The following is a 17,924-nucleotide window of genomic DNA, read 5'->3' as shown; positions in this document are numbered from 1 at the left end:
AATAGAGGAGAGGGAGAGAGATGATGGACCATGGGATTTAGGGAGGGAAGGAACAGAAAGGGAAAGAAGTTGGACACAAGGGATGGTGTGGATTGGGGATAGAGATACTGGATAGGAGGGTAGTTGGGAAAAGAAAGGGAGAGATGGTGAACCCTGGGGTGGTGGGGAAGGGGGGATAGATGCTGGATGAAAAGGTAGTTAAGAAAAGGTGGATCTGTGGAGGGAGACGAAAAAAAGGAAAGATGCCAGACCTTCTGGGGAGGGAAGGGAAACGGAAGGGGAGGACAGAGATGGCAGATGGATGGTTTTGCATGCAGAAAGAAGAAAGGAGACCCTGGCAAGCAAGTTATCAGAAGACAACCAGAGCTTTGGACCAACAAGATTTGAAAAATAACCAGACAACAAAAGGTAGAAAAACTAATTTTATTTTCTGTTTTGTGATTACAATATGTCAGATTTGAAATGTGTATCCTGCCAGAGCTGGTGTTAGACCGCAAATGTGAACTAGGATTTAACAGAGAGAGGAAAAGTCTTTTTTGTTTCTTTATTTTATTTACACCACAGCGCCAGTGTGGTTAGGAGAAGCCAAAGGGGGGTGGTGAAAAAGCTATAAAATAAACCAACCAGGATGTTTGAAAAAAAACAAAACACCCAATTGGGCAGGAAAATCGAATCGAAAAACCAATTCAATAGGCTGAATCGAATCGAAATTTTTTTCCTGAATCGGGCAGCACTAGTTTGCGCTACTGTCTTAGACTTTAGGACCTGGGATTGGGGAGAGATGGCATCCTCAGTACTTTATAATGCAAGTGAAACAAGGATTTGGTCAGACTTTTTAAGGGTCTGCAGAAGAAAAATTTTGTATAGGCCGGGGACATGAGACAGCAGGAAACGGGAACTTTTCTTCCTTCTGTTTTTATGAATGGCAAGGCTGAGGATGTCAGAGAGTTCAGTTAAAATATGTGCTTTATAAGAAAATATAATAATGTGTTTTATAAAGTTTACAAGCATTGCTGGCCTACCCGGTGAGGTGTTCCTAGTGGTGGTGGTGGTGTCAGCGTGTCAATGTGTTGAGAGGAAGAGGTGGTCCTGGAAATTCTGCTGAGCAAACTCCGGGCCCATTTCCACCCCCCAGTTAGTCCACTCCACTCAACTGGTTCACACACCTTGTGAGTCTTTGGGTGTTGTGCCTGGGTAGTTGTTTTGGGATCTCTTCCAGTGGTTTGTCAGTATCTCCTTGTGGTCCAAGGAAGGAAACTTTGTTAACCTTAGCATTGACCTTCAGAATATGTTTGTAACAGCGCTGCTTGTGTGGCATTAGGCTATGTAGTGATTAAAAGAAAAAACCAGATCTTTGCACATTTTTGCACTATATGGTGGGTGTATGAGGAGATTCACATTTCCAGCTAAGACTGTGTGAAGTTACCTTGTTCTTTCTTTATTTGACATCTAGCAAGGTCTCTATTTGGAAGGAAAGATCTAAGCTTGAAAATGAAGTGGCCAGAAGTTATGGTAAAAGCAGATAGCGTTGCTGGTTTTAAGAAAGGTTTGGACAAATTCCTGGAGGAAAAGTCCATAGTCTGTTATTAAGACATGGGGGAAGTGTCTGCTTGCCCTGGATCGGTTGAACTGAAGGAAAATCACTCCGTGGACCTGTTCAAAGTATTATATGGATGATATAACAGAGTTCACAGGCTTGCTCAGAATCATGGAGGGGAAAACTGGGGCGAACCCCAGAGGAAAAACCACCTCACAGCCCAATCATCGCATGGACAAGTAAACCAGAGGTTATATCAATTCATATATGTTTTTACGTTGTGAAAAAACTACGGTTTACTATAGCTTATAGTCAAAGAACTTAGGCAAACTTAGCTTGCAGCTTGCGAGTTCCGACATGCATGTTTCGGTCCTGCCTCAGGGAACACACAGGAAAAATCTTAAGAGAAACACTCATGCGATGGGAGATTCCGACAGAGGACTGTTGTCTCACATAGAGAAGCGCACAAAACGCGCAGTTTAACAGCTTCGAAACATGCATGTCGGAACTCGTAAGCTGCAAGCTAAGTTTGCCTAAGTTCTTTGACTATAAGCTATAGTAAAAAAAACGTAGTTTTTTCACAACGTAAAAACATATATGAATTGATATAACCTCTGGTTTACTTGTCCATGCGATGATTGGGCTGTGAGGTGGTTTTTCCTCTGGGGTTCGCCCCAGTTTTCCCCCTCCATGATTCTGAGCAAGCCTGTGAACTCTGTTATATCATCCATATAATACTTTGAACAGGTCCACGGAGTGATTTTCCTTCAGTTCAACACTTGCATTTTATCACTCCTGTTACATTGTTTGTAACTGGTCCCCTTTCCCATATTTGACTGGTGCCCTGGATCGGTAGTATGGAATGTTGCTACTCTTTGGGTTTTGACCAGGTACTAGTGACCTGGATTGGCTTCCATGAGAATGGGTTACTGGGCATGATGGACCATTGATCTGACCCAGTTAGGCTATTCCAGTGGTTCCCAACCCTGTCCTGGAGGAACACCAGGCCAATTGGGTTTTCAGGCTAGCCCTAATGAATATGCATGAAGCAAATTTGCATGCCTATCACTTCCATCATATGCAAATCTCTCTCATGCATATTCATTAGGGCTAGCCTGAAAACCCGATTGGCCTGGTGTTCCTCCAGGACAGGGTTGGGAATCACTGGGCTATTCTTATGTTATGTTCTCATCTGTAGGGGCCTTTGTTTTCACTTCTTATTTTAATGTATTTTTTTTCTGGGAACTTATCAGTGTTTTTTAGAATGGGAACAAAAATGGAAGAGAATTAATGTGTGTGGAATGGGGGGGTAACTAATTTCTTCAGCTAAATAATTCAATCCACTTCAAACAGACATAGGAGAACTCACGCACCATTCACACACCCTCCAACCAAAAACGTCAAAAGAAAAAAACAGTTTGACAACCTCCTAGCCATTCGAGCTGCAACACTCGACCCCCAACTCTACAACCTATTGACCTCGACCACAAACTACAAAACCTTCAAAAAAGAAATAAAAACCCTTCTATTCAAAAAACACATAAAACCGAACTAACACAATCAGAGCTGTCCCAAGCATCACTCCATATGTACTTCTGATGTCATGACAATTCAGACATAATTTATGTTATGTTATGGTATGTTTGGAATAATGGTTACATATATGAGGTTCAATAAAAGAAAATTTTCACTGCCTGTTTCTATTCCTACCATTTATTCCGTTTCAAGGTTATTACAAAAAATATTTTTTTATATGGGGGTGAGGGAGGTGTCAAAAAATGATGGGCCCCGGGTGCCACATACCCTAGGTACGCCACTGCCATCATCAGACCAGACCAGAATTCTAGGAATCCGGCTCTGGACAGGACTCTCCTATTTATGATCCACAGCTGTGAAAAAAAGACTTATGGATTTAAATATTTTTCAAATCCAAGTCCAATATGAGTTACAATTAGATAGAGTAGGTATTTTAAAAAAAGATGTAGCAAATTAGAAAATGTACAGAGAAGGGCGACAAAAATGATAAAACGGATGAGACGACTTCCCTATGAGGAAAGGCTAAAGTGGCTAGGTCTCTTGAGCTTGGAGAAGAAACGGCTTGGAGTGATATGATAGAGGTCTATAAAATACTGGAGTGGAGTGGAAAGGGTAGATGTGAATCATTTGTTCACTCTTTCCCAAAAATACTAGGACTAGGGGACTTACGATGAAGCTACTAAGTAGTAGATTTAAAACAAACCGGAGAAAATATTTCTTCACACAACATGTAATTAAATTCTGGAACTCATTGCCGGAGAATGTGGTGAAATCAGTTAGCTTTGCAGGGTTTAAAAAAGATTTAGATAATTTCCTAAAAGGGAAGACCAGAGGCCATTATTGAGATCTAGCTAGGTACTTGGGACCTACTGTTGGAAACAGGATACTGGCCTTGATGGATCTTTTGTCTATACCAGTATGGCAATTCTTATGTTCTTATGTTGTCTGTCCCAGACAACCTTATAATCTAAGGGTCTAATTAACTAATGTGCATTAACATGTTAACATGTGGTAACATGCTTAGTAAAAATGCCCCATTGGCCTCGATATAAAAATGTGTGTTAAAGTAAGTTAATAAATCTAGCTCTGAGTTTGCATCTGAGGCAATGGAGTGAAGTGATTTGTCAACATCCACAATAGGCATCAGTGGAATCGTGCATTTCCGACTCATTGCTCAAACCACTAGGCTAAAGCTCCACTCAATCTCCAGCTAGAAGAGAAGACACATAAATCCCACAGCTAACAAAGTGTGTGCATTGTCTTTCCACCTTATACAAATGGCAGTTTAAAAAAAAATGTTAAATCAAGGCCAGCGAAGCTCCTGCAGGCCATTTGACTTTGACTATAATGAACATCGTTGGGTTGAGGATGTTGACAGCGAGCGTTGAAGCTGCTATTATCCTTGACTAGCGTCATCGATCTTTATCAGATGGTTGAAGGTGTCTTGGCGAGGTAATAAACAGGCCAAATTGCCGTACCGCTGAAAACGGTGTGTTTCTGTAAATGCTGATGTTATAGATTGATTGATTGGTTTATAATAGCGACGTGAGCACAGCATTATTCTCTGAAAGCTGTATTAATGCAACCAATACAATGACTTTGCAAGTAGAATTTGGCATCTCTTGACTCACTGCTCCTTTCTTGCCCAGAATCAGTGAGAATTAAAACTGTATCTAATAGCCAATCTTAAACTAACCTCACCATATATTATACATATTTCTGGAGACATCGCAGTAATGGGATTAAGAAATGAGATTTAACTGAAGGAAGGAAGTGTAATTCGATTATTGCACAAACTTACAGCAGCAATTTAGATGGTCATAAGATACAGATCAAATATTAATGTTTGATGTGAATAAGATGGAGGATGCTAGAGGCGCCAGAACTCACGACTCATGGATAGAGGGCTATTTTAAAATGCCTATTTGCAAATGCCAGCAGTTATAGATGTATATCACATTAAAGAATGACATGGGGGATGGGAACCCATGGGCCAGGGACAGAGCCCGGAGGGACGGGGTTGGGATGGGGATAGACTTTGTCCCCATGTCATTCTCTAAAAACTTGAGAATAGAATCAATATGTAAAAACTTAATACACCTTATTAGCCACTGAATTCAATGTTTAAAAAAAACCAAAAAACTGCAGCAGCTGCTTTTGGATTTTAATGAACTAATGTTAAATGACATAATCTGTGTCTTGTCTGCCATGTCCTTCCATCATGTGCCCAGCTGCTCAAGCATCTTACTGTTACTGCAACAGATCCATCCATCGTTGCCGACATCAAGGAGCACTTCCAACTTTTAAAAGACACTTCTTTTCCTGTTCATCCACTACACAGTTTAGGTTCTGTTTTACGCCCAATCCAAGACAATCCAATTACCATCCTAGATGATGTAAAAACTTTTGGTAAGGTTGTAGCAAAACCAGTTGGCAGATCCATCCAGTCTGTCCATCTACAGCATCCACTATCTCCTCCTCTCCCTACAAGATCCTACATACCTGTCCTACGCTTTCTTGATCCTGTGTGTCAAACTGGAGGAAGAACATCTCCAGCCTGGTGTCCTGACTGTGGCGTGCCCAGGGATTCCCATTATATCCCATTCTTTTCAGTGTTTACACGACAGGCATGTCACAGGCATTTGCGTCAGGAGAAAACAGTGGAACGGGAAAATGGACTCTCCACCAAATCAAAGCCAAGAAATTCCTGTGAAACAGTTTATTGATGTTCAAGTGTTCATGTAGAACATTGTGTACAATTCTGGAAGCCACACCTTCAAAAAGATATAAAAAGGATTGAGTTGGTCCAGAGGAAAGCTACTAAAATGGTGCGTGGTCTTCGTCAGAAGGCGTATGGGGACAGACTTAAAGATCTCAATCTGTATACTTTGGAGGAAAGGCGGGAGAGGGGAGATATGATAGAGACGTTTAAATATCTACATGGCGTAAATGCACATGAGTTGAGTCTCTTTCATTTGAAAGGAAGCTCTGGAATGAGAAAGCATAGGATGACGTTAATAGGTGATAGGCTCTGGAGTCATCTAAGGAAATACTTTTTACAGAAAGGATGGTAGATGCGTGGAACAGTCTCCCGGAAGACTTAGAAGGGATATGATAGAAACTTATAAGATCATGAAGGGTATAGTGAAGGTAGAGAGAGACAGATTCTTCAGACTGGCAGGGGCAACAAAAACTAGAGGGCACTCAAAAAAATTGAAGGGAGATAGGTTCAGAACAAATCCTAGGAAGTTCTTCTTCATCCAGAGGGTGGTAGACACCTGGAATGCGCTTCCAGAGGAGATGGTTGAGCAGAGTACAATTTTGGGTTTCAAAAAGAGATTGGACGAGTTCCTGAAGGGAAAGGGGATCCAGGGGTACAATTAGAGGGTTACTATACAGTCCACCATCCTCTCTAGACTGGATTATTGCAACTCCATCTATTTAAGCCTAACTAAAAAAAAACTCCATAGACTTCAGCTAATCCAGAAAGCCGCGGCCAAGCTTATTTTCGCTAAAGGCAAGTTCGACCACGTCTCCCCACTCTTGTCCAAACTTCACTGGATCCCATTTCACTCCAGAGTCCTCTTTAAATGTGCCTGTTTAGCTTTCAAGATCCTACATGGCATCCTCCCTCCAGTTATCCCACTCTTCTGGAACTCCTTTAACCCTAACTCCACCAGACCCTCCCAAAAACTGAAACTATCATTCCCCTCTACAAAAGGTATATCCCACGTAGGAAAACTAGGAACATCCCTCCCCTTTAGAACCACAAAACTCTGGAACAACCTCACATCCCCGCTCAGAGTTTCAAGTTCCCTCCAATCCTTCCGCAAACACCTGAAAACTTGGCTCTTTTCAAAAATCTAACACCTCCCGCTCTTTGGTACCCTGTCCCTCTTTATCTTCCTAGCTCCTTTCCTATAACCCTTCATTGTAGCTCCTTTTCAACCTAACCCTGTAAACCGTGCCGAGCTCTACGCTTGTGGAGATGGCGCGGTATACAAACCTAAGGTTTAGTTTAGTTTACAAAATGTTTTAGAGTAATAGATCACTGCAGGTCATTGACCTGGGGGGTCGCCACGGGAGCGGACTGCTGGGCATGATGGACCTATGGTCTGACTCGGCAGAGTCAATGCTTATGTGCTTATAAGAGGTGGTGGAGACAGAGACTGTGTCTGAATTCAAGAGGGCCTGGGACAGGCACGTGGGATCTCTCAGAGAGAGAAAGGGATAATGGTTACCGCGGATGGGCAGACTAGATGGGCCATTTGGCCTTTATCTGCCGTCATGTTGAACATTAATAAACTGTTTCACAGCAATTTGTTGACTTTGATTTGGTGGAGAGTTCATTTTCCCGTCCCACTGTTTTCTCCTGTCCCCTTATGCCTGTGTGGGTTTGTATGTTGCTGGACATTTTTGCGACCCACAGGCATTTCTACAAAATGTGACAATGGGCCTCAAGGGCATGCTTTTTGGTTGCTTTTGTGCAAGAACATCATTGGTGTGCAGTGGCGTACCTAGGGTATGTGGCACCCGGGGCCCATCATTTTTTGACACCTCCCCCCCCCCATGTAAAAAATTTTTTTTTTTTTTTGCAATAACCATGAAATGGAATAAATGGTCAGAATAGAAACAGGCAGTGAAAATTTTCTTTTATTGAACCTCATATATGTAACCATTATTCCAAACATAACATAACATAAATTATGTCTAAATTGTCATGACATTAGAAGTACATATGGAGTAGTTGCAGGTGATGCTTGGGACAGTTCTGATTGTGTTAGTTCGGTTTTATGTGTTTTTTGAATAGAAGGGTTTTTATTTCTTTTTGAAGGTTTTGCAGTCTGTGGTTGATATCAATTGGTTGTAGAGTTGGGGGTCGAGTGTTGCAGCTCGAATGGCTAGGAGGTTGTCAAACAGTTTTTTTCTTTTGACGTTTTTGGTTGGAGGGTGTGTGAATGGTGCACAAGTTCTCCTATGTCTGTTTGAAGTGGATTGAATTATTTAGCTGAAGAAATTAGTTACCCCCCATTCCACACACATTAATTCTCTTCCATTTTTGTTCCCATTATAAAAAACACTGATAAGTTCCCAGAAAAAAAATACATTAAAATAAGAAGTGAAAACAAAGGCCCCTACAGATGAGAACATAACATAAGAATAGCCTAACTGGGTCAGACCAATGGTCCATCATGCCCAGTAGCCCATTCTCATGGTAGCCAATCCAGGACACTAATACCTGGTCAAAACCCAAAGAGTAGCAACATTCCATGCTACCGATCCAGGGCAAGCAGACACTTCCCCCATGTCTTAATAACAGATTATGGACTTTTCCTCCAGGAATTTGTCCAAATCTTTCTTAAAACCAGCTACACTATCTGCTTTTACCATAACTTCTGGCCACTTCATTTTTAAGTTTAGATCTTTCCTTTCAAACAGAGACCTTGCTAGATGTCAAATACAGCACAAGGTAACTTCACATGGACTTAGCTGTGCAGGAAATGTGAATCTCCTCATACACCCACCATATAGTGCAAAAATGTGCAAAGGTCTGTTTTTTTCTTTCGATCACTACATAGCCTAATGCCACACAAGCAGCGCTGTTACAAACATATTCTGTAGGTCAATGCTAAGGATAACAAAGTTTCCTTCCTTGGACCAGAAGGAGATAAACCACTGGAAGAGATCCCAAAACAACACCCAAAGACCCACTCAGTGTGTGAATCAGTTGAGTGGAGTGGACTAACTGGGGGGTGGAAATGGGCCCGGAGTTTGCTCAGCAGAATTTCCCAGACCACCTCTTCCTCTCAACACATTGACACGCTGCCACCATCACCACTAGGAACACCTTACTGGGTAGGCCAGCTATGCTATAAACTTTATAAAACACATTATTATATTTTCTTATAAAGCACATATTTTAACTGACCTCTCTGACATCCTCAGCCTTTCCATTCACAAAAATAGAAGGAAGAAAAGTTCCCATTTCCTGCTGTCTCATGTCCCCGGCCTATACAATATTTTTTTTCTGCAGACCCTTCAAAAGTCTGACCAAATCCTCGTTTCACTTGCATTATAAAGTACTGAGGATGCCATCTCTCCCCAATCCCAGGTCCTAAAGTCTAAGACAGTAGCGCAAACTAATGCTGCCAGATACAGGAAAAAAATTTCGATTCGATTCAGCCTATTGAATTGGTTTTTCGATTCGATTTTCCTGCCCAGTTGGGTGATTTTTTTCAAAACTCCTGGTGGGTTTTATAGCTTTTTCACCCCCTTTGGCTTCTCCTAACCACACTGGCGCTGTGGTGTAAATAAAATAAAGAAACAAAAAGGACTTTTCCTCTTTCTGTTAAATCCTAGCTCACGTTTGCAGTCCAACACCAGCTCTGGCAGGATAAACATTTCAAATCTGACATGTTATAATCACAAAACAGAAAATAAAATTAATTTTTCTACCTTTTGTTGTCTGGTTATATTTCAAATCTTGTTGGTCCAAGGCTCTGGTTTTCTTCTGATAACTTGCTTGCCAGGGTCTCCTTCTTTCTGCATGCTAACCATCCATCTGCCAACTCTGTCCTCCCTTTCCATTTCCCTTCCCTTCCCAGGAAGTCTGGTATCTTTCCTTTTTTTCATCTCCCTCCACAGATCCACCTTTTCTTAAATACCCTTTCATCCGGCATCTCTCCCTCCTTCCCCACCATCCCAGAGTCCACCATCTCTCCGTTTCTTTTCCTAATTACCCTCCTATCCAGTATCTCTATCCCTCCTCCACACCATCCCTTGTGTCCAATTTCTCTCCCTTTCTGTTCCTTCCCTCCCTAAATCCCATGGTCCATCATCTCTCTCCCTCTCCTCTATTTTCAGACCCATTATTTCTTCCCCCCCCCCAAAGTTTGGCATATGCATATCTCTTTGAACACCCCCTTCCCTCCGTGTACTTCTAAATCATGGTCCCCCCCAAAGGCCTGTCCCCCCTTAAAGGTCTGCCTGTCCCACCTTGAAGGCCTGCACCCCCCTTGAAGGCCTGTCCCTTCCCCTTGTAGGCCTGTCCCCCCCTTGAAGGCCTGCCTGCCTGTCCCCCCCTTGAAGGTCTGCACCCCCCGAAGGCCTGCACCCCCCCGAAGGCCTGTCCCCCACTTGAAGGCCTGTCCCACCCCCTTGTAGCTTCTCCCCCCCCTTGTAGGCCTGTCCCCCCTTGAAGGCCTGCCTGCCTGCCTTTCCCCCCTTGAAGGCCTGTCCCCCCTTGAAGGCCTGCACCACCCCCCTCGAAGGCCTGCACTCCCTTGAAGGTCTGCTCCCCCCCCCCCGAAGGCCTGTCCCCCACTTGAAGGCTTGTACCACCCCCTTGTAGCTTCTCCCCCCCGTGTAGGCCTGTCCCCCCCTTGAAGGCCTGCCTGCCTGCCTTTCCCCCCCTTGAAGGCCTGCACCCCCTTGAAGGACTGCACCCCCCCCCGAAGGCCTGCACTCCCTTGAAGGTCTGCACCCCCCCGAAGGCCTGTCCCCCCCTTGAAGGCCTGTCCCACCCCCTTGTAGGCCTGTCCCCCCCTTGTAGGCCTGTCCCCCCTTTAAGGCCTGCCTGCCTGCCTTTCCCCCCCTTGAAGGCCTGTCTCCCCCTTGAAGGCCTGCACCCCCTTTGAAGGCCTGCACCCCCCCTTGAAGGCCTGTCCCCCCCCCTTGTAGGCCTGTCCCCCCCCTTGTAGGCCTGTCCCCCCCCCTTGTAGGCCTGTCCCCCCCTTGAAGGCCTGCCTGCCTTTCCCCCCTTGAAGGCCTGTTCCCCCCCTTGAAGGCCTGCACCCCCTTGAAGGTCTGCACCCCCCCAAAGGCCTACACCCCCCCCCGAAGGCCTGCACCCCCCTGAAGGCCTGCCTGCCCCCCTTGAAGGCCTGCACCCCTTGAAGGTCTGCACCCCCCCCCGAAGGCCTGTCCCCCCTTGAAGGCCTGCCTGCCTGCCTGTCACCCCCTCCCCCTTGAAAGCCTGCTTGCCTGCCCGCCCGCCCCACCCTGAAGGCCTGATGCCCCGACCCACCCCGAAGGACCGCTCGCCCCCCTGGCCTCCCCGCACCACCTATGAACAGCCGCAGCAGGATCGCGAAGTCAGCGTCAGCGATCCCTGCGCTGCTTCCTGCGCCACGGTCCGCCCCTCCTCTGACGTCAGAGGAGGGGCGGGATCGCGGCGCAGGAAGCAGCGCAGGGATGCTGACGCTGACTTCGCGATCCTGCTGCGGGCTGCTTCACAGGTGGTGCAGGAAGGTCAGTGGGGCGAGCGGTCCTTCGGGGGTGGTGGGGGACTGAACGGCAAGGCCGGGAACACCCCCTTAGGGCTGGTACCCGGGGCGGCCCGCCCCCCCCCCCCCCCCCCCCTAGGTACGCCACTGTTGGTGTGTAACCATATTATTTTTTTCAGTTTGCTGTTGTTACCTAGAGCGCTGTTCAATCAAATTAGCAGGGATGCGTGTGGGGAGGATGATTTTGAAAGACATTGAGCTGGGTAACCACTTGGCTAGAGTTCCCTGGTTATTAACATCAACATTTCGGGGAATTTGGCTAGAGTCTGGTGGGGCCTTCAGGGGGCAGCATGGCGTTGTATGAGAGTAAAAGCGTAAACCCTGTTTCTTCCCCGCAGTGCGACATGCAGAAACTAACTGTGGATGAGCTGAAGCGATTGTTATACGACACCTTCTGTGACCACCTGTCTATGAAGGACATTGAAAACATCATTATGACGGAGGAGGAGAGCAACATGGAGAACCCGGAGGGATGCCCAGTCGACGTGGAGAGTGAGTGAGACCCTTCCAGAAGTTGCTTACTTCCCTTCTAGGCCGACGGGGATAACATTCAAAAAGAGGAGAGTGGGGTGCAGTGGTTAGAGCTATAGTCTCAGCACCCTGAGGTTGTGGGTTCAATCCCACACTGCTCCTTGTGACCCTGTGTCAAGTCACTTAATTCCCCTATTGCCCCAGGTACATTAGATAGATTGTGAGCCCACCGGGTTATATAGGGTTAAATGGTTGAAGTACCTGTATGTAAACCGCTTTGAGTGTGGTTGAAAAACTAGGAAAAGGCAATATACAAGTCCCAATCCCTTTCCCTGATGTCATAATACCTGGCAGAAACCCATAGAGTAGCAACATTCCAGAGCTGAGATTGTGATGTCATAATGCCTCATTCCACCAAAGCCTAAGAGCCAGCCTCATCAGTGATGTCACAATGGCTTCTGATATTGCATTGGAGGAGAAGTGGCACACTGGTTAAAGCTACAGCCCCTGCACCCTAAGGTTGTAGATTCAAATCCCACGCTGCTCCCTATGACCCTGGGCAAGTCACTTAATCCTCCACTGCCCCAGGTACATTAGATAGATTGTGAGCCCACTGGGTTAGATAGGGTTAAATGGTTGAAGTACCTGTAAGTAAATTGCTTTGAGTGTGGTTGAAAAAGTACAAAAGGCAATATACAAATCCCAATCCCCTGATTCAGTCAGTCTGATGCACAATTTACTGTATATCCTGCATGGCTTAAATCCTTTATTAGTTTGCTGATCGGAAGTGGGGATACACCCTCCTCACATATCCATTCAAATGGGAGGGAGCCAAGGTGAAGGACACCCAGAGAGCGGGGAAACTTCAGCTCTTCCATTAACTCATTCCCTTCTCCTCCTCACTCACCCAAGTAGGAGAGGTAGGACGTAACAAGAGCCATTCTTAATCCACACTAAGATGGAATTCAATAACCCCTGGGCACTCAGGTTCCACTACAGCAGTGGTTCCCAACCCTGTCCTGGAGGAACACCAGGCCAATCGGGTTTTCAGGCTAGCCCTAATGAATATGCATGAGAGAGATTTGCATAGGATGGAAGTGATAGGCATGCAAATTTGCTTCATGCATATTCATTAGGGCTAGCCTGAAAACCCACTTGGCCTGGTGTTCCTCCAGGACAGGGTTGGGAACCACTGCACTACAGAACAGAGCTTAAGCTAGCATGATGCACCAACCCATGGCGTGGCCACAAGTGGGGCCAGGACCTACCCGGTTTGGGCTCAGGCCCACCAAAATTTCATCTCCTTTAGTGTGGCTGGCAGGGATTCCCAAATTCTGCCAACCCAAGACATCCTCCCCGCCAAAAGGAGGCACCTGCCAGCGCTGTCTTGGGGTCGCCATGGACCATTCCCTCCCTCATGCATGCTCAGTTTTCATGCCTATGCAAAACTTAACATATGGGCATGGAGGCTGGCAGCTATTGGCTGGTGGCAGTGGCTCCAGGACAGTGCCAGCAGCTGCCCAACATAGGGTTACCATATGACTCCGGAGAAAGGAGGATGGATTGAGACATCCGGGTTTTACTTCCATTACTTTCAATGGAGGAAAATCCCAGATGCCCCTTTCTGTCCTCCTTACTTAGCAGATGTAAAACCCGGCTATCTCAATCCGTCCTCCTTTTTCTGGAGCCACATGGAAACCCGAGCCCAACATGTAAGCTCTGATGAGGATGAGGTTTTCAAGTGACGGGACTCCAGGTTCCCCATCAGCAAAAGAATGCCATTTACCTTGGGGGTGGGGAGCAGAAATTAAGTTTAGGGTTGCTTTAGTTGAGGGTGGGTGATGGAGATGACATTTTTGGCCCACCCACTTTGCTCTCAGGCCCACCCTAAATCAGCTACCTGGCTAAATTTGGGGATCCCCATCAGCAGAAGAATGCTATTTACCTTGGGGGGGGGATCAGGGGGGAAGCAGAAATTAAGTTTAGGGTTGCTTTAGTTGGGGGTGGGTGATGGAGATGACATTTTTGGCCCACCCACTTTGCTCTCAGGCCCACCCTAAATCAGCTACCTGGCTAAATTCGGGGATCCCCATCAGCAGAAGAATGCTATTTACCTTGGGGGGGGATCAGGGGGGAAACAGAAATTAAGTTTAGGGTTGCTTTAGTTGGGGGTGGGTGATGGATATGACATTTTTGGCCCACCCACTTTGCTCTCAGGCCTACCTGCTACACTCAACTTACAGTATTCTATACATTCCATTGTAAGTGTGTGACCCAATCATGGCCCACCCTTGAAATTATGTGCTAATAGATTTAGGTTCTGCCTAAGGGCAGTTGCGTGCTTTAACTGCCAATCACCCCTATTTTGGAGCTTAACTTCCATTTTAGCACCTAAAATTATGCAGCGAAGTAGCATCTAACTTGTGACCCTGCCTCGTTCCGCTCCCGACCCATTCCACCCCCAGCCCTGCCACCCACACAAACTTCGTCTCTTCTTCCCTGAGCTCAGGGCCGCGTCTGGAGTGCCTCTGAGCGTAGGCAGATGGGACGTGATGATGTCACGTCGCATCTGCGCCCCTCCAGATGCGGCCTCGAGATCAGAACCTTCCAAAACCCAGACAAACTGCCGACTTTTGAAAATCCCCCCCCCCAGGCACCTGAGCACTCCTCTAAAAAGAGAAGGGTTTTCATGGGCATCTGATAACTCAACAATTGATATTCAGAATGATATAACCGGCGAGAAATGTCCACTAACCAGTTAAATTGCTTCTTTGTGGCTATCCGGCTGCTTTCAGCGGCTCTTAACCGGTTATCTTTGCTGAAAACGGCTGGTTGGTGCCTGTGGAAACCGGCTCTTTTGGGGGTATTCTGGGGGTGGAGTCAGCACTTGGCTTCTCTTAAGTTCCGATATTCAGAACGTAACCAGCAGAAATGTGAGCGCTGAAATCACAGCCTATCTTTATGCGCTGGACCAGTGTTTTTCAACCTATTTACACCTATGGACCGGCAGAAATAAAAGAATTATTCAGTGGACCGACATCGGTCCGTGGACTGGCGGTTGAAGAACATGGGGCTAAATCGTGGCCAGACCCCGCCCATCTCTACCCAATCTCCACCCCAGACCCCGCCCCCATAATAGTACTAATTGCACCTTGCACGTCCTGTGCCTTATCTGGAAGCCTTCCCTCTGGCGTTGCAACGTCAGAGAGAAGGCTTCCGGTTCAGGCGCAGGACGCGCGTAGGAGCCGCTGCCCGTGGCTTTGTGCACTGAATCAGTTAGGAAGAGGGAACTGGCTTGAAGATAACGCCGCATCAATCGCACCGTGGACCGGCGGTTGAAGAACACTGTTTTGGGCCTGATGCACGTGCTGGCCCTGTGGACCGGCAGGAAATTTCTGTGGACCGGCACTGGTCCGTGGACCAGCGGTTGAAGAACACTGCACTAGACCCTGGCCAGTTAAGGTCTGAATGTTGACTTAACTCAAAAAAGAATGGATATTCAATGCTGAATCCCGGACAGGACATAGCATTGAATATCGTGGAATAACGCCACCAGAGGTCAGCAAAAACCCCTGAATAGGCTTCCCATCTTTGGAGAAAAGGCGTGCTGAGTCCAGGAAGCTAGTGAGATCCCTTCTCTGAAACTCAGGGAGCACAGGTACCATCTGCTGATCACTCGTCCATGGGAGCAGTTTTAGGATAAAACCTCTTTGGGTTACGCAGATTATTTTTATTCTGGGTTATGTCCCTTTTAAATTTTCTGCCTGTTCCAATGTAGAGATTGTATTTATTCATTCAAGTTTTTAGCCCGTCCTGCCAGAGGAGCTCAGAACAGGTTACAAATCAGGTGCTCAAGCATTTTCCTTACCTGTCCCGGCAGGCTCACAGTCTATCTAATGTACCTGGGGAAATGGAGGATTAAGTGACTTGCCCAGTGTGGGTTTTGAACCCACAACCTCAGGGTGCTGAAGCTGCAGCTCTAACCACTGCGCCACATTCTCCTCCAATAGAATATCAGAAGTGAGCCAAGTATAGAACAATGAAGCCATTGTGACATCACTAATGAGGCTGGCTCTTATTGGTGGAATGAGGCATTGTGACATCACAATCTCAGCTCTGGAATGTTGCTACTCTTTGGGTGTCTGCCAGGCATTATGACATCAGGGAAAGGGATTGGGTCTTGTATACCGCCTTTTCTAGTTTTTCAACCACACTCAAAGCGGTTTACATGTAGGTACTTCAACCATTTAACCCTATCTAACCCGGTGGGCTCACAGTCTATCTAATGTGCCTGGGGCAAGGGAGGATTAAGTAACTTGCCCAGGATCACAATAGCAGCACGGGGTTTTGAACCCACAACCTCAGGGTGTTGAGGCTGCAACTCTAACCACAGGCACCACATATTGAGCATGTGGTAGGCCAAACCTTTTTATGAGACTAACTCAGGGGTCTCAAAGTCCCTCTTCGAGGGCCGCAATCCAGTCGGGTTTTCAGGATTTCCTCAATGAATATGCATGAGATCTATTCGCATACAATGAAAGCAGTGCATGCAAATAGATCTTATGCATATTCATTGGGGGAATCCTGAAAACCCGACTTGATTGTGGCCCTCGAGGAGGGACTTTGAGACCCCTGGCGCTGGAGACTTCAGTAGTTGGAACCTAAGCACAGTGCTGGGCAGAGCTTTGGATTCTTGCCCAGAAATAGCTTAGAAGAAAATTTTTTTTAGATTGAATCAGGTTGGGCAGACTAGATGGACCATTCGGGTCTTTATCTGCCGTCATCTACTATGTTACTATGTGGTGATCTTTCTGCCACCCCCACCTCCTTTTCCTTCTCTGTCTTCCTCTTTTGTCTACTGCTGGTGTTGCTTTCTGCCAATTTCCTTTTCCTCTGTTGCTTCCATGCATCTCATCTGTATTTCTTCTCCCTGTTAATCCTCCATCTCCTCTTCTCTCTCTTCCTCTCTTCATCGTAGCCTCTCCAAATCAGCAAATCCGACAAACGTGCGTCCGGAAAAGCCTAATCTGCGCTTTCGCCATTGCCTTCATCATCAGCGTCATGCTAATCGCCGCCAACCAGGTTCTGCGGAGCGGAATGAAGTAACCGTGGCAGACCCACCAAGGGACAGGCTTCCCAACGGGAAGACACACAGCAAACTGGAAAAACAAAACAAAACACTTTTCTCATAAAAGTAACCAGCCTCCTGTGAAACCCACGGACTCTTCCTCACCTTCCCCTTACACCTACAAACCCCGCCGCCCACCCGACGTCTTTTCCACTGAATCTGAGACCAGACGGAGTGGCGGGGACTCGTGCCCGTCGCAGCGGGTGCTCAGGACTGGCTTTCGTCTCTGGCCTGGGAATGGAGAGGCTGACTGGACCCGCATGGCTCTTTCCAGAGACAAGTGCATGACAGTGCATGGAGAATTCTCACCTACGATGCAATACTGTTTGCTTTTATAACATAGTACAATAACAGTAATAATATAAAATATATAAGATAATAAATATATATATATATATATTTATGATAAACCAAATCATTAGTAAGCAATACACTTGTGAAGATTTTCTATTGCATGGACCTCAGATTAAGGGCTGGACATTAACTCTTTGTATTCCTGTTCCTATTTTCTCATGGTTTATCAGGTCATCCCATTTCCATTAGCCCAATCATCTGTGCAGGGAACAGGAAAGCCAGACTGCACGAAAGGTGCAGTAGCTTTCCTGGCAGATTCATTTGCTAAATGAGAAAAGCAGATGTATTTCCTTCTATTTTTCTAAATCTGATCTAAGATGGAGCTAGAGAATGTCAGGGGGAGAATATATTTAACCATATCCAAGAGGACAGTTTATAGGAAATCTTATTTCTATTCAGGGCTCAATCAAAATTTATGAGAAAAAATCCCCCCATAGGATCTTGTCATGGCCCTACAGAGCAGATCACTATATTTATGTAAAAATATTTCTATCCTCCTGGTCCTCTTTCCTTTGTAATGTTTTGATATTTCATTTACAATGTTATGCTTCCATTGTAATTTTATTTTGTTTTACATTTTGCCATGATATGTTACTGGTTTTCAGAATGTTTC

The 17,924-nt window shown here is 46.0% G+C and overlaps 1 protein-coding gene across 1 annotated transcript in view; it reads left to right on the top strand.

Moving 5' to 3' along the window:
* The window catches only part of CABP7 (calcium binding protein 7), a 173,154-nt gene extending 155,734 nt beyond the window's left edge, over window positions 1-17,420 (top strand). Inside the window, exons 4-5 of the mRNA XM_033956011.1 lie at window positions 11,697-11,850; window positions 16,808-17,420. Coding sequence (XP_033811902.1) covers window positions 11,697-11,850; window positions 16,808-16,935 — 282 coding nt within the window. The 3' untranslated portion in view covers window positions 16,936-17,420. The remainder of the gene's footprint in view (window positions 1-11,696; window positions 11,851-16,807) is intronic.
* The last annotated feature ends 504 nt before the right edge of the window (window positions 17,421-17,924 follow it).

This window comes from Geotrypetes seraphini, chromosome 8 (genome assembly GCF_902459505.1).
Source record: "Geotrypetes seraphini chromosome 8, aGeoSer1.1, whole genome shotgun sequence".
Taxonomy (NCBI): Eukaryota; Metazoa; Chordata; class Amphibia; order Gymnophiona; family Dermophiidae; genus Geotrypetes; species Geotrypetes seraphini.
The sequence above is the reverse complement of the archived record's forward strand: the minus strand, read 5'-3'. Positions and strand labels throughout refer to the sequence as shown.